The sequence below is a fragment of the Peromyscus californicus genome, unplaced genomic scaffold, assembly GCF_007827085.1.
Source record: "Peromyscus californicus insignis strain IS unplaced genomic scaffold, ASM782708v3 Scaffold_4__1_contigs__length_199733344, whole genome shotgun sequence".
NCBI lineage: Eukaryota > Metazoa > Chordata > Mammalia > Rodentia > Cricetidae > Peromyscus > Peromyscus californicus.
The window spans coordinates 109560314-109587789 of NW_026294562.1; the positions used below are offsets into that span (position 1 = coordinate 109560314).

The following is a 27476-nucleotide window of genomic DNA, read 5'->3' on the forward strand; positions in this document are numbered from 1 at the left end:
ATGCAATAAATAGGATGAGTTTTTACTTGACATTGTCATCTTAGGGTGCATTTCTTCATTTTCCTAAAGCTTTTATATCAATACATTTGAAAACTGGGTGGCTTGAAATCTTAGAAATGTACTGTCTTAAAGTTCTGGAAGCTGCAAGTCTGAACTTAAGGTTTGGTCAAGACCATGCTCTCTAACACCTCCATGATTTTCAGGGTCTTGGTGTGAGCTAGTCATCCTTGGTGTTTCTTGACTAATAGATGCAGATGTCTTTTCTTTGTGTCTCTTCAAAGCATCTTTTGCTCGCTCTCTCTCTCTCTCTCTCTCTCTCTTCTCTCTCTCTCTCCTCTTCTCTCTCTCCCTCTCTCTCTCTCTTCTCTCTCTCTCTCTCTCTCTCTCTCTCTCTCTCTCTCGCTTGCTCGCTTGCTCTGTGTGTATGTGTGAGTGTGTGTGTGTGTGTCCAAATTTCCCTTTCATAGATATTCCAGTCATCGTGGATTAGCTTCTACCCTAATGGACTTCATTTTACCTTTATTATCTATGTAAATACCCTACATCCAAATAGTGGCACATCCTGAGGAGTTATTTTTTCAGCATATCTTTTAGGGGATATAATTATATCCATAAAATTTTCATTACTGGTAAGTGGGTGGGGATAGATTTCCTTTAGTAGGCATATAGACAATTTGTTTGCTTTTCATCCTTGTCTTTCTTTCCCAATTTCTCCACTAGCACCAAAGTCTATGGGAAAATGAATATTATATTTAATTTGAAATGCATTTCTAGAAACAGTATCTTTTAAAATTATTTGTATCATTTACTTATTAGTTAAACTTTCTTTGTGACACCTCTTTGATTTTTTTAATATATTCTTCATTCACACATTGACATGGAATAAATTATTCCATGTACTTGTCGTCTGAGGTACACATCTCAACTTTAAATTCACTGTAGGAAGAGAGTCTGGTGGATTCACAGAGGAAAGTTGTGGCCACACCAAACAGACAGGGTAAATAATTAAAAACATATCACCAATATCTTCTCTGCCTGCCACAAATGTACTGTGCCTTTGGGTTCTCTACAATTATTCATATGGTTGTTACATCCATAGATAACTCCTTCCACAAGTTAATTCCTTCCTACAGAAGGGGGCTTCTCTTCCACAATATGTCCTCAACAAATGCCGTTTTTACAAGACTTAGGTCAGGCTCAAATGAGGAGAATGAATGGGAAGTCTCTTACAATTATAAAATTCATCCAGGAATCATCGATCATGCATTGTTGCTGTCCAATTCCAAAAGCAATAAGAACTGCAGAGGCCCCCAGTAAAGAAGGCAGAGGGCTGACAACTACTTTAAAAAGTCTAATCAATTGCTACAAAATAATCTTGGCATTGGATAAAAGATTAGAGAGCAAGTGCTTAGTAGATCCAGCAAAAATTTTTAGGAGAGGGGACATCGATGTTAAGAAGAAAGCAGAGAAATCAGGAGAGTGTATTCGGGGGTTAAGTGGTGGCGGAAGTAAACTCACAGAGTTCAGTAAATTCATGGATCTGGAGCAGTCAAGCAACTCTGAATACTAATAAATTTTCTTAAACGTAAGGTCTCTTTAGGGGAGTCATGGATGAGGCTAAAGGTGATGGCAGAAGCTACACCTATAAGCAAAGACTTTGAAGTTGACAAAGGAAGCAACAGGAAGCCAGCCATTCAAGAATTTGAAGGAAAAATAGTTACAGCTGGGATGCTTTGCTTGAAATCTCCTTAGCAGGGAATGGAGAAGATGGACAGGAGGATTGCCATCCCAGAGAGCAAGAAAGTCATTAAGAGATCAATGGAGTAGGTCATGTGACAAGTACTGAGGGTTCAAACTAAGGAAGTGTCACTAGCAGAGTGGAGGAGACAGGACAGGCTAGAATTTAAGTCAGTACCTTTCAAACTGAAAATCCAACCCATTAATTACTGTGCAATAACCCTGGCACCTAGACCACCAAGGAGGCAGTGGACTTCATTCTAAGGAACACTAACCACGTTTAGGAATAAAATGAAAAGAAAATATCTGAGTCCTATAACTCCTTGGCAAGAGCCTAAGCTTTGTTTTTTTGGGTTTTTTTGTTTGTTTGTTTTGTTTTAAAATCATTATTAAAATACAGAAATACATCTTAATATAGATAATGACCTAGTAACACTTCAATTCTTAAGTACAAGAACATACAAACATGAATTCATATAAATGTGGATATGTGTATATTGAGCACGATGTCAAATCATGAAACAAAATATTTATACTAACTTAGCTGGCCTCAGTAGCCATTTGGATGGATGGGGAAAAGGCTACAAAGAAATAGTGTGGGTTATAGTTGACTATGACTAGTCAGTTTGAGTAAATGGTCAATTTCAAACATAGAGTTTGGGGAGTTAAGGAGTCCCCAGAACATACTGTATAGAGAGTATGTAAGTAACTGTCTAATGTGGAGGGAAAGAAGCTGTAAGTACAAGACTGGGTCAGGGTGGTGTTCGTCAGAACACACAGAACAGAGGAAGGTGTGGCGAAAAGCTACCATCTCCCAGGAAGAATGCAAGGAGTGGAAAGAATAAAGGGCAGACAAAAGAACTCTGAAGAACACCAACGAGCAAGGGTTCCAGTGAGGAGAGGAGATAAGGGCACAAGGTTAAGGAAAAAATGAGGTCCCGTAATCATATGGTGGATGTTTAGGGAAATGGAGCATCTCTATTCATATGTAGGACAGAAAGCAAGAAAACTGAATTCTGGTGGGGCCTTAGTGGGAGCAGTTCCTGGGAAATGATGAGCAGAGGCAGAATAGATGTGGATTTAGGGATTTCTTGGTGTGTGCAACTTGCAGTCTTAAACCTGGGCAATCCCTGGAAAACTAGGGATCAATGTTGATCACACTAGACTCAAAATAATAAAAATTCAAATAGCCTACTGAGGTAGAGGCAAATGGTGTGGGCTCTTCCCCAAGAGACTTGACTCTTAAGAGAAGATGGTAGATTGGTACTTAAAGGGGAAAAGTTAAGATTTTCACTCAAGTATTCCTCTCCCCTTGTGATTTTTTAACTTATGCTAAAAATGTATTTCCAGAAGGTGAGGGGGAAATGAGGAAATAGAAAGGCTGGTGTCCACAGAATACAAACACTAAACGGACTGATGTCTTCTCATTGAGTGAGGGCGGGCAGGACCCCGGGCCACAAGGGTAGGATGAGGGTCCTGATAATGGCAGGGAGAAGCTGAAAGGGGTACAGAAAAAGGGAGACTGAAGCCCAAGGGTGTCTGTCTATCTGTCAGGAGCCAGTGCTGTGATAATGGCTATGTGGCAGCCTGAAGGAGGATGGACAGAGCTGGGACATTATGAAGTTTCAGGATGACACTTGAAACTCATTCCAGGAAAATCAAGAATGACCAGCTGAAGAGGAAATAAAGAATATGTGTTCTAGCCGGGGCGGTGGTTGCGGCACGCCTTTAATCCCAGCACTCGGGAGGCAGAGCCAGGCGGATCTCTGTGAGTTCGAGGCCAGCCTGGTCTCCAAAGCGAGTTCCAGGAAAGGCGCAAAGCTACACAGAGAAACCCTGTCTCGAAAAACCAAAAAAAAAAAAAAAAAAAAAAAAAAGAATATGTGTTCTACATACACAATTATCATTACCAACTAAATACGGTCCCAAGCTTGTCCAGTAATACAATTACAAGTACATTATACTCCTTGAGAAATACCTTTCATTGCACTTAAAAAATAATTCCCTTATGGATAATTATATGGCTACAGAAGAGATAAAATACAGACTTTAAAATGACTGAAAGGACACATGTCCACCTTTGGCAGGGATACTATGAGTGTCACTTACTGTCCGGGCAGTGCATGACATAGAGGATTCAGATAAACTCAGATTGGAAGGGAGCATGAAAACAAGAGGAATCAGGTGGGGAAATGGGGTGGGGGGATGCTATGTCAGGATCCAGTACACACAGAAGCCTGGAAAACAAGGACAGTTTAACGTAATGCCAGGCCTGGGCTATCAAAATACTGTCCCCCTCCCTCTTGGTGGGCTTCTATAAACACCTTATGACAGATTATTACAATCCTCTGTGATAGATTATCTCCAGTTTGTCAATGGGGAAACCACAATCCCATACAGTTAATGAACCAGGGCTGGTAAATAAACAATACTAAGATGTAACTAAGTTAACTGATTTAACCCTTCCCTTAGCCCTTTTTGTTATTTACCAAAAATAATAAGGAAAATAACAACACCTAAATTCGGACCTCTATCAAAATTAAATAAGATATATATAAAATAAATAAGATAATAAATAAGATTCATGTGAAAGCGCTAGACACCCCCACAGACACTGAGATTATATTTGTCTAGCAAAATAATTCTCAACTAGTAGTAATTTTGCACCTGAGGGCACATGTGACAATGGGGATAGATTTTATTATCACGACCAGCAAAGTACCACTGGCATCTAATACACAAGCCCAGGCTGCTAGTGAACATTTGGCCGTGCACAAGCCAGGAAGCAAAGTGAAGGATTGTACCCAAAATTTCAACAGCACTAAGAATTAGGAACCTCTGCTACAGGTTTAGTGCAAGGGCTGGGAACCCCATGTGTACAAATCATAGCAAAACTTTACAAATGGCAGGCAGGTCTTGGTGTCCAGGTACTCACGGATCTGGACCACCACTTGCTTTCAATGAGTTAGTGTTTTACCAATATGAGCCTCGGCTTTTAGAGGATCAACTGGTAACTGCCCCTACCACCACCACCTTGGGAAAGAAAATCAGTAAACTGATGCTTTGCTCCACACCTGGCACATAGAAACATGTGGTGTTGGTATTATTATCATGAATGGAAGGCATAATAAACATGGTTCTGATCAAAAGAGAGCTTGTTCTTACTAAACTTGGTAAGGAGAAAGAAGAGAATGAAGAAACACCACAGTGACCGCAAACCTTATGAACAGCTACGGTGTTACTATCTGACTGTGAAATTCTACCCTAGGTTATTCTCACTGTAAAACAACTTAGAGAAGTTACATGGCTGTTGAGTAATGTACTGTTAACACAGTGAAATTAATCACCTTTTATCACTGTGAAGGAATTCAGAAGCCAGGTTTCTGGAGTTGGAAGGTTCTTTGCATGGTCACTGCTCTGTCTCCTGCAAAGTTTTCTTTAAAAAAGTTTGGCTCAGAAGAAAGTGATTTTATAATAGCATTTGGAGCCCTACCCACCATTGCCTCGTACATCTTTTTTTAACCATTTCTTTCCAGTGCTTTTGATTTTTGCAGACATTGGACCTGGCTTTTTAATCCCTGGCAGTCACACTGATTTTTCCTTCTCCCATGTAGCTATTCTGACAATCTGTCTCGGCTACCTTGCGCAGCAGCAGCAGCAGCAGCAGCAGCAGCAGCAGCAGCAGCAGCAGCGTTCAGTCTGCAGACATCTTCCACTCCGTTTATGAGTGTTGATCTCTTCTTGCATTCTTACCTGTGGGTCTGTACTCAGCAGCCTCCTCTCTTGCCTCCAACTGCTCACTTCCCACAGGGGCTTTCTTCCTCTGGCCCTCAATCATCCTGATGGTGCTGGGAACCCTCTCAGCCACATTCATGACTGGTTAAACTATTTCTCTGACTCCCCCTACACACACACACACACACACACACACACACACACACACACACACACACACACACACACACACTTGAAGTCTCCATCCAGGCCCCATCAGATTCCATTGTCAGACGGGTTATAAAGAGAATGGAAAATCCCCTTTGGAAACATTGTGCCCTCCACCATTCCCTGTCATGGTGAGGTACAAGGATTGAGGAAGATCCAGTAGGTAGGGGCTGAGTAGCAAGAATGTGAGATACCGGGATGTGGGACACAGGGATGTGGCTGGAAAAGAGATAGTAAAGCTGTATAGCTATCTTAAGCCCCAAACAAAACATGAAATGTGAGAATAACATGTTCAGTGGTCTCCAGTGCAGAAGCCACTTACATGCTTATAAAGATACACACATACCCACAGGCCCAGCAATGCATCGGGCTCAAGACATTTTTGTGTATTTCACTTTTGAGCCACCCAAACAGCAGCCAAGTTAGAACTGGAGAAAGGTTGTCATTCTCTGTTGTAATAAGGAAACTTAGGATCAAAGAGGCTATAACCTGTCTCCCTTACCCCACCCCCCACCCAAAATGGTTGGTAAAGGGAAAGGGGGGAAAGAGACATGGGTCTCTAGACTTGCCAGGTGTTTTCTCCTAACTCAGAGATTTAGGACAACCAAAGGTAGTAAACAGAAATAGAGAGCAGTGAGCGGCTAGAGCAAGAGAGAAGGGGTAAGCCGTGTACGGGTTACAGCAGAAAGAAAGAGATGGGGCAAGTGTGTGTGGCAAGCGGGGGTGAGGTGGGGGCTCTCAAGAATGAAAGAATAAAATCACACTCAGAGCTTGGGGATAATGCTCAGTGGTAGAGCACTTTGCCTAGCGTGTTGGAAGCCTTTGGTTCAATAGCCAGCACCGTGAAAAAAATAGTTGTAATGGCACCATCAGCCCCCACCCACCACCCTACTCCAAAAAAAGGGGGGAGGAGGAAGGGAGGCCAGCAATGGGATAAGGTCTTACCAGCACCCAACCCCCACCTGCAGGGTCCACAGCAAAGCTGAGAGATCTGTGAAAACACTAAGACTAAGAAAACACTCAACTCAATGACCACATATCTCTGTTCCGATTCTTTCAATATAGGCTTTAATTCATAACGTACTGGGTGGGGGGGGCACCAGGGCACTGCTTTAAAGGGGTAATGACATTAAACACACTGACCTTGGCTGAACTGAGATGGCAGGTGGCTACAAAAGCCCTGTCTTGTTCTTGACCCGTCCATCATCCCACCCGATTATTCCCCAAACCCTGTCTCGGGCTTTGGAGGCTCTTCTGGTCCAAGTAAGACTCTAACGGCCACTTAGAAAGAAAGAAAAGAAAATCTGAGACTGTTTAAATCAACTCCCAACTCCTCTTCATCTCTTTTCCTGAAGGTTTTTTTTTTTAATTAGATGAATTGTGGTTTGTTTGTTTGTTTTTAATCCCATTTCGTCTTCACGTGCGTTTCCACATCACTCCACTCAGGAGAGACCCACAGTGGCACGCAGCTCCCAGCAGTCATAAAGGAGACGAAGGGTACCTCGCAGTCAGTCTGGGTGCGCCCCATCTTCCCCAGACGCCCCTTCCCACACCCCGTCCGGTCTCCAGAGGCTGGGGGTAAACCGCGCGGCTGTAGCCGGCGCTGTAATCATAGGACACCTGATGGGGCGGCGGCAGCGCGCAATCTGGGAAGAAGGGGGAAGAAAGAGGTCAAGGCTGGTGTGTCCTCCCCACCTGGAGAGTCCAAGGCAGTGGGGTACAGGAAGCGCACAGGCTCGTTCAAGGTCACGCCGCAGCGAACGCCAGCCAGGGGAGGCTTCTTGGTCTGAGGACAGCTCGGGGCGCTCCAGGGCTCGGGGTATAGTAGGTTCCCCACCATCGCTGGCGGCCTCAAAGGGGCCAGACTCCGGCTCCAAGGGTCCCCGTAGGACTGTGGCTCCCGCGGGGAACGCGTCCAGAGGCTCCGCGGCCAGTATGGCGCCCGAGTCGGTGCCAGCGCCGAAGTCCGGCGCCAGCAACTCGAAGAACTCCATGGCCTCCGCCCCTTTCTCTAGGTCACCCAGGCTCATGCCCTGGCCCGAGGGGCCGCAGCCGCAGCCGCCGCCACTGCTGCCGCTGCCACCCACTCGGGACGGCTCAGTGAAGAAAGACGGGGGCAGGTTGCGGGCGCGCAGAGGAACCTTCCTAGTCCCAGGGGCCGCTGAGTTCCCCACGGTGCCGGCCCCGTCGCCCGCAGCGCTTGCTGCTCCGAGGCCCGGGACAGGCACGGCCACCGCACCGCCTGCGGGCTCTGCGCCCCCGGGGACGTGGTGCAGAGAGTCGAAAAGAGCAGCCAGGCTCCGGCTCTGCAGGCTGGCGGCAGCCGCAGCCTGCGTCGCCTCCCTCCTCGGGGTGGCCTTGCAGTGCGCCGGAGCCGCGACGGTCGGGGCTCCCGGGGCGCCCGGAGGCCGCTTCGCTGGAGCGTCTGCCGCGCTCGGGGATGGCGGTCCCGGAGGCGCGGTGCCCATGAGGCCGCTGCAGCGCTTGATCTGCTTCTGCAGGTACTTGCGGTGGTTCACCTTCCGCTTGGACTTGCCTGGCTTGTCCAGCGCCAGCTTGATGTTGCTGGACGCCGAGTCTATGAAGCTGAGCAGGTCGCGGGTGGCCTCGCGGACGTCCCCGCCCTCTGATCCGGACAGCAGCGCTCCCGCGGGCGCCCCGCTCTCATCGTCCTCGAAACAGCAGCCCTTGTCCAAACTTCCGAAGGCGCTCACCAGCCCGTCCGCGGAACCTCCAAAACCGAAGGGGATGAAGGGGTGCGAGCTGAGCAGCGCAGCCTGCACCGCCATCGCCGCGGCTCCTGAGCTGTCCGCAGCGGGGCCCGTCTGCTCCCGGGCCGCTCCCACCCAGGCGCGGCGCTATCTGCTCGCTCCGGCCCGAGCTCCCGGCTCAGCCTCCCGGGGGAGCTCATTAGATCTTGTAAGCCAGAGGCGGAGGGTGGGAGAGCGAGGCGACCGCCCCGGTAGCGGAGGGGAGGGACTTGCTTAGCGAGGCTTGGGGGGCGGGGCAAGGGGGGCGATGAACTCGGGCTTTTCTAGTTTTCCCCAGCTTTCTCAAGCCTTAACCCTTTCTTTTCTCTGTTTCCCGGGGCATTTGTTTTGACTGGCCTCAACCGCCAGGGGTGAGGAGAAAGCCTGTGTTCAAACCCCAGCTCAGCCCCTGTAAAACCACATCCTGGCCCTGGACTGGGTGCCTAAGGCAAAGTAGAAGTAAGGCCACAAACCTGGGTTTCCATCCCAGCTCTGGAAGCAGTGTGGTCCACCAGCTTCCCGCTCCTGGATGCTTGCCCTGAGTCAGTCTATGCTTCATCACCTGTCCAACATCTTCGTGTACTGCGTGGTTTTGTCACCATTCAACAAAAGAAACTGGACTTCTGAGAAGTTCAGAGAATTGGCCACAGCCACATCTAGCCCAGTCAGACAACGCCATTTGCAAACTGATTGATTAATCTGTGCACTTTGTTGGTTTCGTCTTTCTGAAGATGGGAGGGAAATTGTGTTTCTTCCAACTCTACTTCTGAGTCAAAGATTCTGGTCAGTTTCTCTGGGACCCTCAAGTTCTTACTTCTACTGCTTGATTGATAGAAGTTAATACTAGCTTAAAGTAAACTGAAGCCAGCATTTGGCCCAAAAGGCAAACGAGAAAGCCAGCTCTTGATGGAGAGAGAGCCCTCTCCCTCACCACTCTCAGCCCCTTAGTTTTCCTCTGTCCTACCTCTCAAGTCATATAGATTGTCCTTCCACATTTCCATTGTATTTAGTGATCACGTTGAAATTCCCTCAGACACACTTTTAACCAAAGATTCATTCCTCTTGGGACAGAGAAAATGAACAACACGGTCCAGCATGAAAAGTTATTGATAAAAAGATTTGGGTGCTGTTTTAAGCCTTACCATTCAATTGCCTTGTAACTGGAACTGAAAGCCTTGCTCTTCTGAGCCCATGGCTTTGGACCAACCAGCTCATCATGCTTTGCTTTGATTAGCTTACTCATGTTAAATACAGGCGAGGCTGCCCACCTCACTGGGCACATACAGCATTTATTATACAAGAAGCGGCCTGTGGAGATGACTGCACTCCTTGACGTATCTTCTCCGTCACAGGTGTGCATGAGAACTAATGGATGCCACAATAGGAAAGCCCTGTGCACGTGACAGAGTTCTCTTAGTTATCATGGTGTAGGGCACTGAAGAGGTACACCAAAGTCTTCTTTTCAAGTCTCGTTTTTCGGCAGCAATAACAGAAACATGTTGGAGCATACATATACCCCTACCAAAGAAGACAAGCTTTATTTAAGCAATGGGAATAGACACTTACTCAAACCCATAAAGCTGAGTCAAACTTTGTGTTTTAATCCAAGCTGGCTCCGTGGTCATGTACCTTTCATTCAGGTTCAGACAGTGATGTTCGTGATCAGTTAGAGACACCCAAAGTCCAGAAGAGATGCCAAAAGTTTAATTAAAAATACCCAGGGGCCAACTGCACAAGATTCTACACTAGGAAGTCCGAAAGAAACCTAAGTTCTAATATAATCATATTTAAAATAAATGGACTATGAAGATTCATCTGTAAAAGTCTTTCATTTCTAGACAGTTGGAATCATACACATCAAGGCTAATTTTCCATATCATTTTCATTCCTCATCTGAGAAATGAGAATACTCCTAACTATTCCCATAGGTTTTGAGAGGGTTATGTGACACAGTAGGCAAAGGTAACTGGCGAGTCTTCCTCTTCTCCTGGTACGGTGAAGGCTGTCTCGCTTCCTCGTCTGGCATAAAATAGTGGCCCAATGAACTCCATGTTCTTGATTCCTTATGTCCAACCCATTCTATTCCAACATAGCAGATTATAAAATCAGCACCATTTGTCCTTGGTCCCCAGCCAAGCACCTAGTCCCAAGTGTAAGAGAGCAGCTGTGCTTGTGAGTTACACGAACTTTTAAAAGGGCAGTGGACTAGGGTGGAAGAAGTGCTGAAATGACACCCAAAGGCTAACACTGGTGTCCAATCTTGCCTTTATTATCTGACAGTACAAGACTTCTCCCATGGACTCTAACCTATAAAATAAAAATAGCATGAGAACTGTTTGGTGAAAACTCAACAAGACAATAGAAGTGAAAGTCTTTTGACAACTATATGTGTAGAAAAGTAAACTCTTTATAACTTTTTAAGATTCACAATGCTGACATCTATGCCCATCTAGTCACATACTCATTTGGCAGAAAAATATTGACACTCACCCTTGGCTGTGCATATAATGAAGTTAATACTGGGAATGCAGAGGTAAGAAGCTTTGATTCCAGCTCTTTCTAATGGAAAGGTAGATATGCACATGAGTCATTGTAGTTTATGACCTAAGTAAATTAAAGGCACCAGTGTTGATGGGATAAAAGGACCCTCAAGTTTGCCCAAAGAAGATAAGCTGTTTACAAAGACAGGGTAGTATTGGAGCAAAGACTTAAATGATATGCCTGAGTATTTCAGGCAAATATGCCCTATCTCTCTGAGAGAACAGCCCAGTGACAGGAGTAAATGAAAGCAATGATGTTTATGGAAAACAAGCAACAGAGAATAACTTTTGCTTGAATTACTCTATTTCTGAACCCAAAGGAAGTCCTTAGGGCTTAAACTACCCAGCGACATTATCCAGACCTAGGCTCACTCATGGCCTCAGTCGCTTTTTCCCTACATCTGCTTTCTTTTCTGGAAAAGTCCTATCTGGGATGAAATTGGTTTTAGTTGAGCCAGTGGCTCACTCCTGCCAAGCCCCTCAGCCCCTCCTCCTACCCCCTGAGTGAAAGTATTCACTTGATGGCTTTGACATCAATACATTTCACTTCCTATAGAGCCTAGGGACTCAGCTCCCGCCTCTGCACCAGGGGATCTGCAGATCTCCAATGGAGAGCTCTTTCCTCCTGGTGATGCCTAATGCTGAGCAAGTGGGATTAGTCTCCTTGGGAACCGAGCCCCCCAGGGGCTCAAGAGCTGAACTCGCCCCAAACCATTTGGGAGAATTGAGATTTCATATTGTTCTTTTACACAAGGATTTCAGGACATTACTGAAACAAAAGCCCACCTGAGAGCTGCCTCCTTTCTGTGGGTAAATATAGCAGCACGATCAAAAGCTGACTTACTTATTTTGTTTTCCCTCTTTTTAACTTTAATCATATTCCCTGCAGGACAATCTCAGTCCTCAGAGATGTCAGGAATGCACATTCATAATGAAAGAAATACTTATGCATCTTTTTTTCTCTTCCCAAACCAATTTCCTGTCACTGGTTAATTGGGAAATCTCAAATAAAGCAATTTAATTCCTCACACAATTTATAAGGTATCATTTTCATCCTAACACAATGTTCCCTAACAAATATTACATACACAGACCCAATGTGTCTTTTGCCTTGTTTCTCACCCAACCCCACCCCACACCCCACCCTACCCCGTAAACCTTCTACCAACACAACATCTCAACTTCTGGTTTAAAATATGAAATGCTGGGCAAGGGAAATGGCTCAGTGGATAAAGGTTCTTGCCACCAAGCCTGGACCCAACTTCCATCTCTAAGATCCACATCATAGAAGGAAAGCACCAGCTCTTTCAAGTTGTCTTGTGACGGCTACATAGGTGTCATGGCACATACACACACACACACACACACACACACACACACACACACACGCACGCACACACGCACACACGCACACACGCACACACATGCACAAATAAATGTAAAACACAAGTCAAAAAATATGAGGTGTTAGTTTTCCCATCTATCATTATGTCATAGGTCACTCCAAAATTTAGCAGCTCAAAACAATAGCCATGTTATCATAGTTTGAAATGTTACAGATCAGTCATTTGACTAGGTGAAGCATCTGGTCTATGAGACATTGGACTGACCTAGAGGATCCAAATTGACATCTTTCATAGGCTGGTTCCTGTACCAACACACACTGGTGTTTCCAGCATTCTGATCTAAGAAGACTCTGATTTCTTAGAAAGAAATGTAGGCAGTCTCAGAGAAGATGCCCCAAGAGGCTCATGAGGCATCTGCCAGGTTTCTAGTCCTAGAATCCCCAGGATGCCACTCTCACTGTTTTTTATTGGTTGAGCAAGTGATTGGGGCTAGCACTAATTTAAGGGATGGGACATTAGCTTCTACCCTTCTGGTAAAGAAATAAGAAAGAATTTGTGTATCTCTTGAGTCCTTTTAGTCATTAGCAGTCACCATCCCCCATCTTTTTTACTTTGTTAAAGAAACTGAGTTGTTGCCTTGTCAACTGCCTCTCACTCCCTACTTGTCACTGGGTGTATATACAGAGATTTGATTGCTATTTAGTCTCAGAACATAACATTCTGTCATTTACAAAATCGCAAATGAACCTGGAGAACACTGTGCTTAGTGAAATAAGTCAGGCATAGGACATACTGTATAACATCACTTCATTTCATTTAATTTTGGTTTGATTTTACAGAGCTGAGGGTTGAAACCTGGAGCTTTACACTGATATATATCACAAATTTCCAGTTTTGTGGGTCGTAAGCATACATCACCATGGCCAGCTTAATCTCATTTGTATGTAATCTTACAAGAGAAAAACAAAAATCAAACTCATACACATGCAGTAGAATGGTAGTTACCAGAGAGCCCAATAGAGATATGTTGTGGGCCAGGGATGTTCACTAAAATGTACCAAGCTGTTGGGCATGTGGTGCATGCCTATAATCCCAGCGCTTGTGAGGCTGAGACAAAGAGTATCTCAAGTTTGAAGCCAGCCTGGGATACAAATGAGTTTTAGGCCAGCTGTATCTTCAGATTATGACCCTGCCCTTAAAAACTACAAAATAAAACAAATACAGTGTCAGACAAGAAGAGTGAATTCTTGACATCAACTTTATACCATGATGAATATAGTCAATAATAAAGCATTATAGATTTTAAAATGAGTAAATTTCAGATATTCTCACCATAAAAAAAAAAACATGGAATGGTATGCTAGTTAACTTGGTTTAATCATTCCACAATGACTAACTATACCAAAACACAGCATTAGTGCCTTACAATGCAATTATTATTTGTCAAATAAAATTTTAAAATAAAATAATTTCAACTATAGAAATATTGTTAAAAGAGTGAACCTTAAAATATATATATATTATGTGTAAGTTTATTTGTATATATCTCTGAATATGCGTGTGTGTGTGTGTGTTTCTGAAAACTTAGATGAAAAATTCCCTACATGATCAGAGATGGATACCAGCTCTCCAAAAATAGAGTCAGCAATTGAGAAATAACCCTTCACTGCTCACACTTCCAAGTCAGTTTTATTGATTGTCACAAAATCCTAATTCAGGTGAGGCTCAAGCTGTTTAGCAAACACTTATCACCTCAAATGCTAACACAATTAAATTCTCAGTTTTCCAGCTTAAAACCCTCCAGATCACACCAACTGGTCATCCAATACCTAATGGTCAGCCCTGATGACATCATACGAGATACATTTCACAAACTGAGCAGGTTGTATCTATGTATTTGCGAATATATATGTATATACATATACGTGTGCATAGGTATATAACAATTAATATAAAAGACTATGAATTTGAAAGAGAAGAATGAGGAGGTATATGGGTACATTTGGAGGGAAAAAAGCAAAGGAGGAAATGACGTGACAATATTATAATTTAAAAAATAAGAGACATATATATTTTTTAATCCTTTCCTAACAGAGTTCAGCCCTGCTCTGACACTAGTCTGGCCACAACATCCTGTTCGTCAGCTTCCCGTTCTCACTCAGGTCCCAAGGTGCAAACTGTAACACAGAGGAATGTCAGCTGAGACAAAGGAAGTAGCTAGACGACCAATGCAGGTGTGGTGATTTGAAAGAAAATGCCCCCCAAAGGGAGCAGCACCACTAGAAGGTGTGGCCTTGTGGGAGGAACTGTGTCACTGTGGGGGCGGGCTTTGAGGTCTTTTCCTCAAGCTTCACTCAGTATGACAGCCAGTCAACTTCCTGTTGTCTCTGAGTCAAGATGTAGGACTCTCAGCTCCAGCACCACGTCGTTTGCACACTGCCATGCTCCCCATCATGATGATAATGTACTGAACCTCTAAAACTGTAAGCGAGCCCCCTCAATTAAATGTTTTCATTTATAAGAGCTGCCATAGGAATGGTGTCTCTTCACAGCAGTAAAAGCCTAACTATGACAGTGGGAATCTTCATACAGATCTGAAGACTGAGAAAAGCCTGCATCGGGGTGAGATGGACAAAGAACATTTCCGGTGAGGACAAAGCCACTCAGAATACACTACACAGAGGAGAGAGATAAGTGTATGTAAAGGACAATTAGATGCTGTGTGGAAAATGGCTTGCATGGGTAGGAGTGACAAGAGAGGAGGAGGTCATAGCTGGATTGTAGAGTTTGAATGTCATAATACAAATCCTTAGTATATAAACATTGTCGCCCGGTAGGGAGACAATGGGGGATTTCATGAACAGAAAATGATTGTTGAGTTTTTTTGGTTTTATTTTGTGCAATGGAATGGAATATGATTTATTATTAAAAAGTACAAAGCACAAATGCAATAACATAAATTAATCTCAAAAATATTAAATGGGACAAGTATGATGCATGGAACCAGAATAGCAGTTGCCTACAGGATTGACTGAGAGAGATCACAGAAGAACCTTCATATTGGGAGAAGTGTTTTGTATCCTCATTGGGTTTACAGATGTGTATTAGTCCATTTTTGCTACTAGGCTACTTTATGAAAAGGATTATTTAGAGGTGCAAGGTATGGGGAACTCATCTGTTCATGGTCATTAAAAAATATTTTATTGTATTGTATGTGTCTGTGTGAGATGTATGTGTGTACCCATGTGTGTTATTACATGTTCTTGTGCATACATGTAGGTCAGAAATGGGGCATCAGATTCCACAGGGCTAAAGGTTGCCAGATGCCCATCTTGTTAGGTAGGGTGCTAACTCCAGTCCTGACCTCAATAAGTGCTCTTAACTGATGAGCCATTTCTCTAGCCCTGTGGCCTTCTCACTGTCAAAGTCCCAAAGTGGTACAGGGCATTCCATGGCTAGAGATGAAGAACATATCTATGTATACATGATACCCCATTCCACCTCTCTCTCTGTGTGTCTCTCTCTGTGTCTCTGTCTGTGTGTGTGTGTGTGTGTGTGTGTGTGTGTGTGTGTGTGTGTGTGTGCATGTGTGTGTGTGGTTTCTGGTCATTCTCTCTCTTCTTATAAAGCCACCAAGGATGGCTTTCAATCATGGGGCTCCATCCTAATGACTTTAACCTAATCCTAATCACTTCCTATGCCCCCATCTTTGCCTCTAAACATCAGAGTCAGATCATTTCCAGCCTCACAATAGGGATTGCATTGCATTTCCACATATTAAGCCATGGAGGGCTCTCAAGCCATAGCAGAAGTCAAATCTGTCCACTTAAGTCCAGCATGCTGGTCTTTATAAATCACACATAGAAAAGAAAGAAACTTCAGTTTCTCATCAGTATAAATTGTACCAACAGGGGAAAGGGCTGAAAGTCAACCTGCCCTTCATTCTTTCGTCCTCCTCTGTTCTAATTCATCAGGTTTTGATCCATAGAGTGAGTGGCTCTTCTACTGCAGACTCAAGAAGAGGAGAACAAGACAGAGCTGAAGGCTTTGATTACTGAATAATGATTCTCCTTCTTCCCGGAAACGAGGGGAATTATACAAGTCCTTCTGCAGGGCATCCTCTTTTGCTCAGATGTTATTCAAATTCTTCGGGACACTAGATTCTGGTTGCATTGATGTGGAGTGGCATCTGTCAGAACAAAGCTGAAGTCTGCTGTGAGCACACAGAGGTTTGCAGCAAAACGTAAGAATGTGAGCAGGAAGCACCCAGCGCTGAGGTAAGGCCTGGCCGCTGGAGCAGCCCAACAGCTCAATATCCGGTGCACCAGACAGAACTACTTAAAGACCTAGATCCTATTATACGAGGTTGAATTCATTCAATTAAACAGCTTAAGCAGCTCCGACCAGCCACTGGAACACATCTCTGCAGACTGCTAAAACAATGGCTTGAGGGACATTTGAGGTTTACTTTCTCTTGTGGGAGGCCAGCTGGAGTGGCCCAGCACACAGCTACGCTGGGGAGGGTGGGCAATGCATAATTGCATTAAGCTTGCCTGTTCTTTCAGGGGAGCACTTCCTGAGTACATCGAGGGAGGGAGGAAATGAGTTCAAAGAGAGCACTTTTGAGTCTTAGGACACCACACTTCTGCTTTAAGTCCTCTCCTCTAAGCCTTCAAGCCACTCGTGAGAAGAGGATGTGAATGTAGACTCCCCTGTCCATGGCTACTTTTACTGTCCTGTTCTTGATCTTTCTTCGTGATTATCAAATTGTCTTTCACCAAACAAGCATAACATTTAAAACAGCAAATGTGCATCGGGTTATATTTCTATAAAACTGAACCCAAGAACCACAATTCCACAGCTCTTTCTAAGACTTCTATCCTACATTTAAAGCCCATATTAAATTCTCAACTCTTTTTCAAAAGCCTCCTACATTCTCCTACTATTCTCAAGCGGTTGGGTCTCCCTCCCTCATACTTTGATATTTTACCTTTATGTCTTCTGTAGCCATTCTTTATTCCCTCGTGTATTCACTAACAAGCCTGCATCAAGTGTTCAGCTTACATTTGAAGCAGTTCTGAACACTTACACATACCCCTTTACCCTTTTAACAGCACTTTCCGGTAGATAACTTCTCTACTCACTGGAGAAGCCTAGCCTCTCAGAAGTTGGCTGCTTGCCAAGGGTCAGACAACTGGTAGCAGCAGTGTTTAGTTTCAACCTCAAATCCTCTACTTCCAGATCTCTGCTACCTTCAGTTCTGCCCCCGTGCTATTTAACTATTTCTAGCACTTATTTCTACTGGTGATGTGGGATGTGCCAGGCTCTGCCTTAAGCACCAAGTATTCACACAGCACTCAGTATTAGTCCTAAGGATCTAGACATGTTTCAATTATCTATAGTGTCACTGTTCAGCTGACATTCACTACAGACCTGCTACTTCCTAAATATACCGTGCACTGGACAAGGACAAACGACATACATAGGCTTCCCATTCCCAGGACACTGTTCTATAGACACACGAGAAAATTGTCCCTGGACTACCTGAGAGAAAGAGAGAGAATAGTTCACTATGCTGGGAAATTCCTATAAGACTTTGAAGAAGAAGGGGGAGGGGGAGGAATAGGAGGACGGGAGGAGAGGGGCTGTTAAATGCATTAAATTGTAAAGTTGAAAAATAATGAGAGTTTTGATAAAGGATGTTTCCTCACGGTGTCACCATGAACAACAGTGTGAAAGTACGAAATCACAGAGTAGTAACCCAATCCTGAAGGTGGAGAAGAAAGTTGAAATGCCATTCTCTAATTTCAACAGCTTATTTCAGATACAGTAACCAACAAAGTATGATATAGTGACTGAATAGACAAAGGCATCAATGTAACATGATAGAGTTCAGAAACAAACGTGTGTGTGTGTGTGTGTGTGTGTGTGTGTGTGTGCGTGTGTGTGTGTGTGCTGAATAGGAAATGTCTCCCATAGCCTCATGTGTCTGAACACTTGGTCTCCATTGGTCTCCAGCTGGTGATGTTGTCTTGGAAGGTTGTGGAACCTCTGGGAAATGGTGCCTTACTGGAGGAAGTGGATCACTGAAGATGGGCCTTGAGGTTTTATAACCCAGGCCCACTTGTTGTTCCCTCTCTACTTCCTGTCTGTCACAGAAATGTGGTCACTGGCTCCTTGTTCCTGCTGTCAGGCCCTCCCCATCATGTTGAACTGTATGCCTCTGAAACTATAAGCCAGCAGGAACCCTTCCCCCATAAATGGCTTTTACCAGAGCGTTTTATTTCAGCAACAGAAAAAGTAACCAAGATTTTGACAGAGAATTGTTATCTGAAATACACAAAGGGCTCTTAAAACTCAAAAGGATTATTGTGAACAGCTCAGTTGTTCAAAAGGAGCACATTCCTCACCAAAGATACAGGAGATGCAAATAAAAATCTAGAAAGATGTGTAGTATCTTTCTTTGGATCTATTGTGATTTCAAACAGTGATAAGATGCCACTGTATAGCTCTTATAATGGCCACAATCCCCAAGACACCAAATGCTAAAGAGGATGTGAAGTGACAGGAACTTGTTGGAAGACAGTTTGGATGTTTCTTACAAAGCTAGCCACACTCTTACAATCCAACAATTGCTGTTTGCTACTTACATAAAGGGACTGGGAATTAATTCATTTCCACATAAAACTTGTTCATGAATTCTTACAGCACCTTTATCCACAGTTTACAAAATTGAGAATCAACTAACTTAATGTTCACGAGATGAATGGTTAAATATGAAAATATGTGAAGGAACTTTAAATGCGTTCTGCTAAGTTAATGAAACTACTCCAAAAACACCATATACTATAAGATTCCATCTGTATGGGCTCTGAAAAGTGGAAACCTAGGAAAGAAGTAAGAAGATCAATAATTGAGAACAAAAAATTTCTAGAGCTGGAAAAATACACTGTATGTTACCGGACATGAGGGAATATGTCACTGACATTTTTCCCCAAAGAGTTTTAGGTTAAATCATGGACTTGGAAAGGGATTGTTATGGTTTGAATGTAAAATGTGTCCCCCACAGAATCATGTCCCCAGCTGTGGTGCTGTTTTGGAACATTGTGGAACTACAGGACAGCCTGCCAGGTAGACATGGGCAACAGGGAGTTTGCCTTGAGAGCTATAGCCTAGTCCTACATACTATCCTTTCTCTGCTTCCTGATCAACCAAGATGTGAATAGCCGCTCCACAGTTCCTGTCATTACGGACAGAGCTTTCCCATTGCCATGCCCCCCCCATAATGATAGATTAGCATCCCCTCATACTGGGAGCCCAAACAAGCCTCCCCTCCTTTAAGTTGTTTCTGTCAGATACATGGTTATACTGATGGAAAAGTACTAATTAAGGATGATGGTACTGAGGGACATTCTTCGTGTATAAGTGTATGTGTGTTTCAGGGGGTGGGGGTTCTCTGTCTCTATGACTTCCTTTTTTTATTTTTTACTTCTTATTGATCCTTTGTGGAATTCACATCATGCACCCCAATCCCACTCATCTCCCCATCCCTTCATATCTGCCCTCTGCCCTTGCAACTTACCCGCCCCCAAAAATAAAAACAAAATTTTTAAAAATCTCATCATTGAATCTATAGTATGTTTCAGTGAGTCCTACAGTATACTCTTTAGATCATACATCTTTATTTGCAAATGTCCATTGCATTGGTCTAGTTCAAGGCCTCTGGCTTCTGTTACACTATCAATATTGGATCCTCACTGGGACTCCTCTTGGCTATCCTGTTGTTGCCCTGTGTCATGGAGATCCTACAGCTTTGGGTCTACAGGACTGGCCCCTTTATATGCTCCAGCAGTTCATAGATGGAGTGGATGTTGGAGTGGGCCAACTCATAGCCCTAGATCTGGACCTGGGTGGTAGCTGAGTTGGTCAGCCCACCAGCTCTCCTGCATCCTCACCAACAGGGAGAGCTCTCCAGCACTGCCTTGACTAGCTCACCCAATGCCACAGGCAACAAGGGGCAGGACCAGTTCTCCTGCTCTCACACCCTAGAGGATGGCTCACCCACACACATACCACCAGGGCCAGCTCTACTATGGTGCCTAGTGGAGGTGCAGGTCCTGTTCTCCCAAGAGCTGCAGCTGGTGAGGGGCAGGCCCACTCTCATGCTCCCTAAGGCCAGCTCTCCTGCCTGCCACAGGCAACAACAAAGGGCAAGGGGGAAAAGTATCTCTCCATTGAGGATGCCTTCCTCTTAATTATGTTATAAATATAAAACTTCCCTGAGACATGAAGCCTTTTTTGAAAGTAGCACACACACACACACACACACACACACACACACACACACACACACACACACACATACACACATACACACAACTATAAAGGGTGCCTTGAACACTTAGACTTGATCCTACAAACACAAAGAGCCATTGAAGATTCCTAGTGAAAGGTCTTATTTCTTTTCCTATTCCATGGCATCTACCTGTAGCTAGAGTTTTTCTCTCCAGGTCCTGCCAAGCACCGGCAGTTCCGTAGCCCACTTATAAAATAAACACACAGACTCTTATATTATTTAAACTGTTTGGCCTAATGGCTCAGGCTTCTATCTAGCTGTTCTTATATCTAAAATTAACCCATTTCTATTAATCTATAAGTTGCTACATGGCTTGTGGCTTACCAGTATCTTTACATGTTGCTTGTCATGGTGGCTGCTGGCAGAGTCTCCTGACTCAGCCTTCCTATTCCCAGAATTCTCTTCTCTGTTGTCCCACCTATACTTCCTGCCTGGCTACTGGCCAATCAGCATTTTATTTATACAGAGTGATATCCACAGCATGTACCACACTGCCTTGCTTTGGTAGCACCTTCCTGGAACGACAGAATTGCTCTTCCCACCCCCAACCTGATGCTATGCTCTGTTTATATAGGAAAAAATATATCCCCTTCAGCCCCCCCCCCCCCAGCTCTCCTGTGTAACAGTTTTCTTGCCAGCCCCTCTTCCAAAGCGTATGAGCAGCCTTTCTCTTTGCACCGAAGCCAACTGCTTCCTCCGTGTTGTCGTAGCCCTGCGGATCCTGCGAGCTCCTCTTTGCAGTACAAAAGTCATTTAAGGTCTGGTTCCATGGAAGAAGCACTAGACCAGAAGACTCCTGAACCAGGGCTCATATCCCCACTCTGAGCGCCTAGAATGTAATCTTGACTACAGTCGCAACTATAAAATAGATAAACAGTCCTTCTTCCCTTCCCTTCCAGCCTTAAGCGTGTCTAATTTTAAATGCACGGCCATCACGCCCTTCGCAGAGTCCGGAGTCCTGCCTTAGCGTGTGGCTGTTGGACGCTTTGTTCTCCCTGACTTCGCCGCCCATTTCTGCCTTCTCCTTCCCTGTTCTAAGAGGTTGGCCAGGAATGTTTGCCCTTCCACTTTTGGAGAATTTTGTGTTGCTCAGCTAGAAGCAGAAACCACTAAAGCAGACCCTCTTTGCCTTGGGAATCATGAAGGTGCTGAGAACGATGAGCTACCTTTCTCAGCTGGCATCCAGAGAAAAAGGAGTGAGTACTTTTCAGAAAACAGACGGAGGTTAGGAATGGAGACCTTCTTTCATAGGACAGCAATGCAGTCAGTCTTCTGAAAAAGAAGATTTTAGGAAGAAATGTAACAATGATAATAACTACCCACTATCCTTGACACACAGCCATGAAGAGGGATGTGGCCCTGTGGCATAGTCAACCTATACCACCACGAAATCCAGGAAGAAATGCAGCCTCCCTTTTCTCTATAACAGAGGCCCTTATCAATCCCGATAACTCCGCACTGAGCCCAAATGAGCCTAGAACCCTTCTCAACATACAGTTTCTTGCCTTCGTTACTCCATTAGTGTGGACCCTTAACCTGAAAACTTTTTTTTTCTTTTATCACAGTGAGCTTTGTAACAAAACCAAGGAATAGTGGATACTGTGTCATTTCCCTCTGAGCACTAAAACGTTCATCTCCCAGACGCTCAGCCTACTAGCTGCTGCTGGCTCACCAGCAAACTCCTCCCTCAACAAGCATTGATCTCAGTTCATAGAAATCACCTTGCTCAAAGTCATACCTCCCTCACAACCTGAGAGGGTTAAAAAGCCATATGTTTCCTCTCTCAATGTAGGTTAAATCGGAAAAGCGATCCCAACCCCCAAGCTAGAGTAGCTGAGACTGATCGCAGATTCCAGTTCTTCCAGTCAGTCCAGACTTCCTCAGTCCCCTGCAGATATATCCTCCAACTCCTCTTCCATCAGTCTGTATACACATCTATTCCTGGTTCATTTCTAGGGAGAGCAAAAAAAAACAAACAGGAAGTAAATGCTGAGTTTAGCTTCCTAACTTTGACCTTAGGAACAGAACGTGAGTCAGTTCACATATATTTCTTAATCCTACAGTAAACTGAAATTGACTGAAATATCAAAGGAAAAAATACATGTTGTTGATTCTTTATAATCAGCAAAATGCAAGCTCCCTCTCTGGGCTCCAGTGGCAATACCAGGCTAAGGAATCAGGGTTGCTACCTGGGTCCTAGGTTCCTCAGCAGTAAATGGAGCAAGCGCTGTCAGGAAGACAGCAGAGCTGAACTTCTGCTATGCTCTGCCACTGACTCACTGGAATGTAGACAAGTCATTTCTTTAGTCTAGGTGTATACACATTTACAGATAAAGCATGGGGATTATCAGGAAAATTACCCCAGAACTAGAAAGACAGAAAGATGTATCCCACACTCTTTCAATGTTATACTGATACTAAGCCACCAAGGGGCTACTGCAGGGATGTGATTTGTCTTACAGTTGCTAATATTGAAAGTCTCTAACATAGTAAAACTAATGCATAGCAGATAGCTTCATTTAGTACTTATGTAAATAATTTCTTTCCATGGAAAGATAACCACAAAAATATATAGCTGATTTTTATATAACCCAATAAACATATAGTAACATTATATATGTATATATATATATATATCATGTCTATATGTATATACAGTCAGTGTGTGTGTGTGTGTGTGTGTGTGTGTGTGTGTGTGTGTATAAACACACACATATACTGGCTACTTTTCACAGATGGGTTCCAGAGAGTCAAGAATAACAAGACTGAGATGGACCTCTTACCTGATGGCATACACATATGTATATATAACGTATCAGTCATGTGTATGGATTATTAAATGCTTTTTGAACAAATCCTAACAGTTGAATGGAATGGCAAATAGAATGGTATCTCTTATATGTAGCTTCTATTTGCCTTTGAGTCATAATACTTTACTTTCTTGAAAATCATACTTCAACAGTTCATCCACTCCATAACGCTGTAGGAAAACCAATCCACACACCCATCTGGAGAATTCAGGATCCCCAGGAATGAATGTCTTATGAAGGTTCTGAGGAGTCACTGATGTGGAGATCCTTTGACCATTCTGACCTTCGTCACAGCCAAGCTTGGTGAGAACTCTGCCGAGGTTTCCTACAGGAAGTTATGTGCTCTCAGAGCTCTACCGCTGAAAACGGGTGCTTCCTTATCACCCTCCTCACATAGCAAGGGGTCTCTTCTGCCTGTATTTCAACATACATCACCTGTGTCCAGCACACAGTGCTCAACGTATACTCCAAGAAATTAAAAGCTTTCATTATTCACAGGGACTAAAATGTGAATATTTCCAAAGGATCAAATCTATTTATCAAACCTCACTTCAGAGTCCTGGCAAGGGCAGTCATGTCACAGCCAGATAGACCTTTATTCCATCCCGTCATTGCTATTTAGTGGCTAATTAGCATTGTAACCTTGAACTGGAGAAGAAAGCATACAAGCCTCAGTTTCCTCCTCCATCATATGCAAATAACCCTCCCAGGCTCATTATAAGGATTAAAGTTTAAAAAGTGTGCAAAGGCACTTAGCAGAGGGCCTAGCCCAAAGCCACCCCCACTGGCAATGGCTTTCCTTCCCCCCAGAGGACTTGGAGAGCTTTGAGCCTTGGCTGTGCTGCAGTGTCGCCCCACCCCCACTCCAGCCGCCGTGATCAAGGGATGGGAAAATAACTCTGTTCAAGCAGGTGTCACTGTTCTAAACCTACAGTCTCATTTCCTGATCGTGTCTTAATCTGCTCGTCGGTGGTGAGAGTTGATTTCTAGGACATTCTTATATCAGTGGGAATTTCTGCCCTTGGCTGACAGGCATTATGGGCTGGCTTTGACATACAGCCCTACAGGGCCTGAACAGCGCCTATTCTTTGCCGGCCCTGAAAGGAAGCTTTGTGCCAAGGATTCATTAAACTGCACCGCACAGCCCCTTCATAAATGGGGCTCAATAATGAACAGTCGATTTAACTGGAAAAGCTGCTGGAGCTGTTAAATTAAAGGAAAATAAAGTGCACTTTGGGCTCAGTCTGCCAGAAGAAATGGTGACCTAAAAGGAAAATCTTCATTTTTATTGAATTGCAGATTTTTAAAAAAAAAAAAAGTCTAAAATGTCCAGGAAGTTTCCTTGTGACAAGCAGCGTGACATAGAAGCTCCAAATGCAGCTTAAGATGGTTCTTGCTTTTGTTCATCCCGGAGTGAGTCTTAGCCTCTTAGAGGTTGCAAGGCAATGATCTAATATTGAGACTGACTGTGAGGGAACTCTGCAATATTCCACAAGGAGATTTTATATATGTATATAATGTATACATATATGTATACACACACATACACACACACACATATATATACATATATATGTATATATATATATATATATATATGCATCTTAGTCAACTGTAGTCTTCCTTTTCATTTCTTGAACATTCTAAGGAACAAGAACCATTCTTTTCAGTTTGTTCACTGTTCAGGAGGGTATGACATTTCCTTTAGAGGAAATCCAGTTGTTTCTTCTCACTTTGCAGCTCTGAAGTACACTTGATTTGGGTTTTTTGCTCTGCAATCTGTCTTTGGGGATTTGAGGTTTTCAGAAACAAAGATTGTTCTCTTCACCTCTTCAATTTTTTCTAGGCTATGTAATTGCAGCATGGAAAGGTCGAATTTCTGACAGATGATAAAATCGTGGTTTCAAATAACAGTCTTGTGGAAGAAGTGGAATTCACCATACTTTGGCAGATAGAATATAGTCCCGTGGTGACTCTCGGGTTTTCTTGGTGCCATGAGTCCCATTTAACACACACCTGTATCCTTTGCGTGTTTTCAAATCTTCGGCTAGGTTTTCCTTCTGGTTATGCTACAGATTTTACTGCCCCATTAATGTCCTCTTTTGCTTCTCATCTTTTAGCCTCTTCTTACTGCCAAAAATGGCAAGTGTTCATCGCAGGGGATTTAAAGAGAAATCTGAGGAACAATATGAAAATTAAATAAATGCCACTTCCGATCTCTTTGTTCAAAGTCACTGGAATCCAAATACAAATTTTCATTTGCAAATCTGTACAGAAAAATCCAAAAACTTCCTTTCCACAAAGTTTTAGGTTTTCTTTAGAAAAACAGCTTCATTTTATTCTTACTCTCAGCCATTGGTTTAATTTTTTAACATGCAAGTAGGTAAATCAAATTTACCATGAAAATATTGTGAGGTTGAGCAAAATAAATGTGTACAAATCCTTTTTGAAGAGAGTAACTATGGTGACTCACTAATGGGCATTGTTCTCTCCATTTTCTGTCACTACTGAGTCATAGCTGACCAGTATAAATCGTGGGCTTTCTACATGATATAGTCCTGGGTTCATAATAAAACGGCTCAACTTCGGGGAGACTTTGCCCAGTGTGAGCCTTGACGGTTGTCAAGATCCTCATCTACACCAGAGCAACACATGATATTTTATTTCACCTTCCCTTGAAAACTGCCAACCCAGAATGACTATGCCATCCTGTGTGGCTTCTGCACACCTGACTACAGTGTGACATTCAGCTTTAGGAATGAATATTCATTAGGAAATATATACATGACTGAACCAAGCTCTGCACTATTCACCAGCCATCCCATGACTTATCCCTTCATAAATAATTAACCTGTTCAGAAGACCTTTAGCTTTATACAGCGCAACATAAGAGATATTTCCAGATCCACACTAAGTGGACCACAGTCCAGATAAAGACCACAAATTAAGGAATGATGATATGTTGAAGCCTATGTGGAAGAAAATGACTAGGAAAGTGATAATGATTAAAGTTAAACCACATGGGGCTTGAGAGATGGCTTAGCAGTTAAGAGCACTGGCTGTTCTTCCAGAGGACCCAGGTTCAATTCCCAGTACCCACATGGCATCACACAACTGTCTATAACTCCAATTCCAAGGGACTCTTACAACCTCATAAAGACATACTTGTAGGCAAAACACCAATGTACTAAAAATAAAAATTTTGAAAGTTGAATAAAATGAAAATAAATTAAGCAACAGAAGCAAGGATGCTGTCACTAAATGGGTGGGTACTTTTTTCTTACTGATTTGTAATTTTACTGAGGAGGAATAAAAAGATGCATCTCAGTGTCTGGCAAAGTATGACAGACAGTTAATAGATATTTGAAATAAAAATAAAGGGAGAAAAAAGGAATCCAAGGGAGAAAAGGAAGAATATGGGACTATGAAGTAATTACTTTAAGCCAGGAAAATTCAGGAATGGCATGATGGTTTTCATCAAGTAATGAAAAAACATGAGAAAAGGTTAGAGAAAGAGATAGAATTAATCATTTAGAAATCAAATACTTCAACTGGGAGCCATGAATAAAAACCTATAAGGAGAGAAATCTTTTATCAACATCATGAAGAAATTGCCCAGAGCTGTCTAAAAAGGAGATGGGCCATCCTGAAGACAGTGACTTTTTCAAATTGAAGGTGACCTGGCATTAGTTAGAGACCATACTCCAGATATTTTTGTGGAAATGACATAAGCGTCAGAGAACAAATGGACTCTGTTTCTTTGGTGTCTGACATGTGAGACATACTTTTCAGGTATATAGTGTTCTCTCTGCTCGTTCCTTTCCATTGGGCCTTCAAAGTGATACATGCCCTGACATTTTAAAAGGCTAAAGGAAGAATACACAGGAAGGCCTCCTACAGCTTACGTAGTTCTAGATAAAGTTTAATATCACACTACCAAACTGCAAACAAAATACTCTGAGGTCTCAGCTCCAAGAAAGATGGAGCAGACAAAG

At 43.4% G+C, this 27476-nt stretch overlaps 1 protein-coding gene and 1 long non-coding RNA gene across 2 annotated transcripts in view; both read right to left on the reverse strand.

The window, feature by feature from the left end:
* LOC128095318 (uncharacterized) overlaps nucleotides 1–5585 on the reverse strand; it is a 96065-nt gene extending 90480 nt beyond the window's left edge. The window contains exon 1 of the long non-coding RNA XR_008213214.1: nucleotides 5491–5585. This is a non-coding gene — a long non-coding RNA (uncharacterized LOC128095318). The remainder of the gene's footprint in view (nucleotides 1–5490) is intronic.
* Nucleotides 5586–6730: 1145 nt separating this feature from the next.
* Fam181b (family with sequence similarity 181 member B) lies at nucleotides 6731–8588 on the reverse strand. The gene is given in 4 exon segments (XM_052761722.1): nucleotides 6731–7256; nucleotides 7258–7341; nucleotides 7343–7529; nucleotides 7531–8588. Coding segments are annotated over 4 exon segments (1278 nt in total). The 5' UTR covers nucleotides 8469–8588; the 3' UTR covers nucleotides 6731–7187.
* Between the last annotated feature and the right edge of the window lie 18888 nt (nucleotides 8589–27476).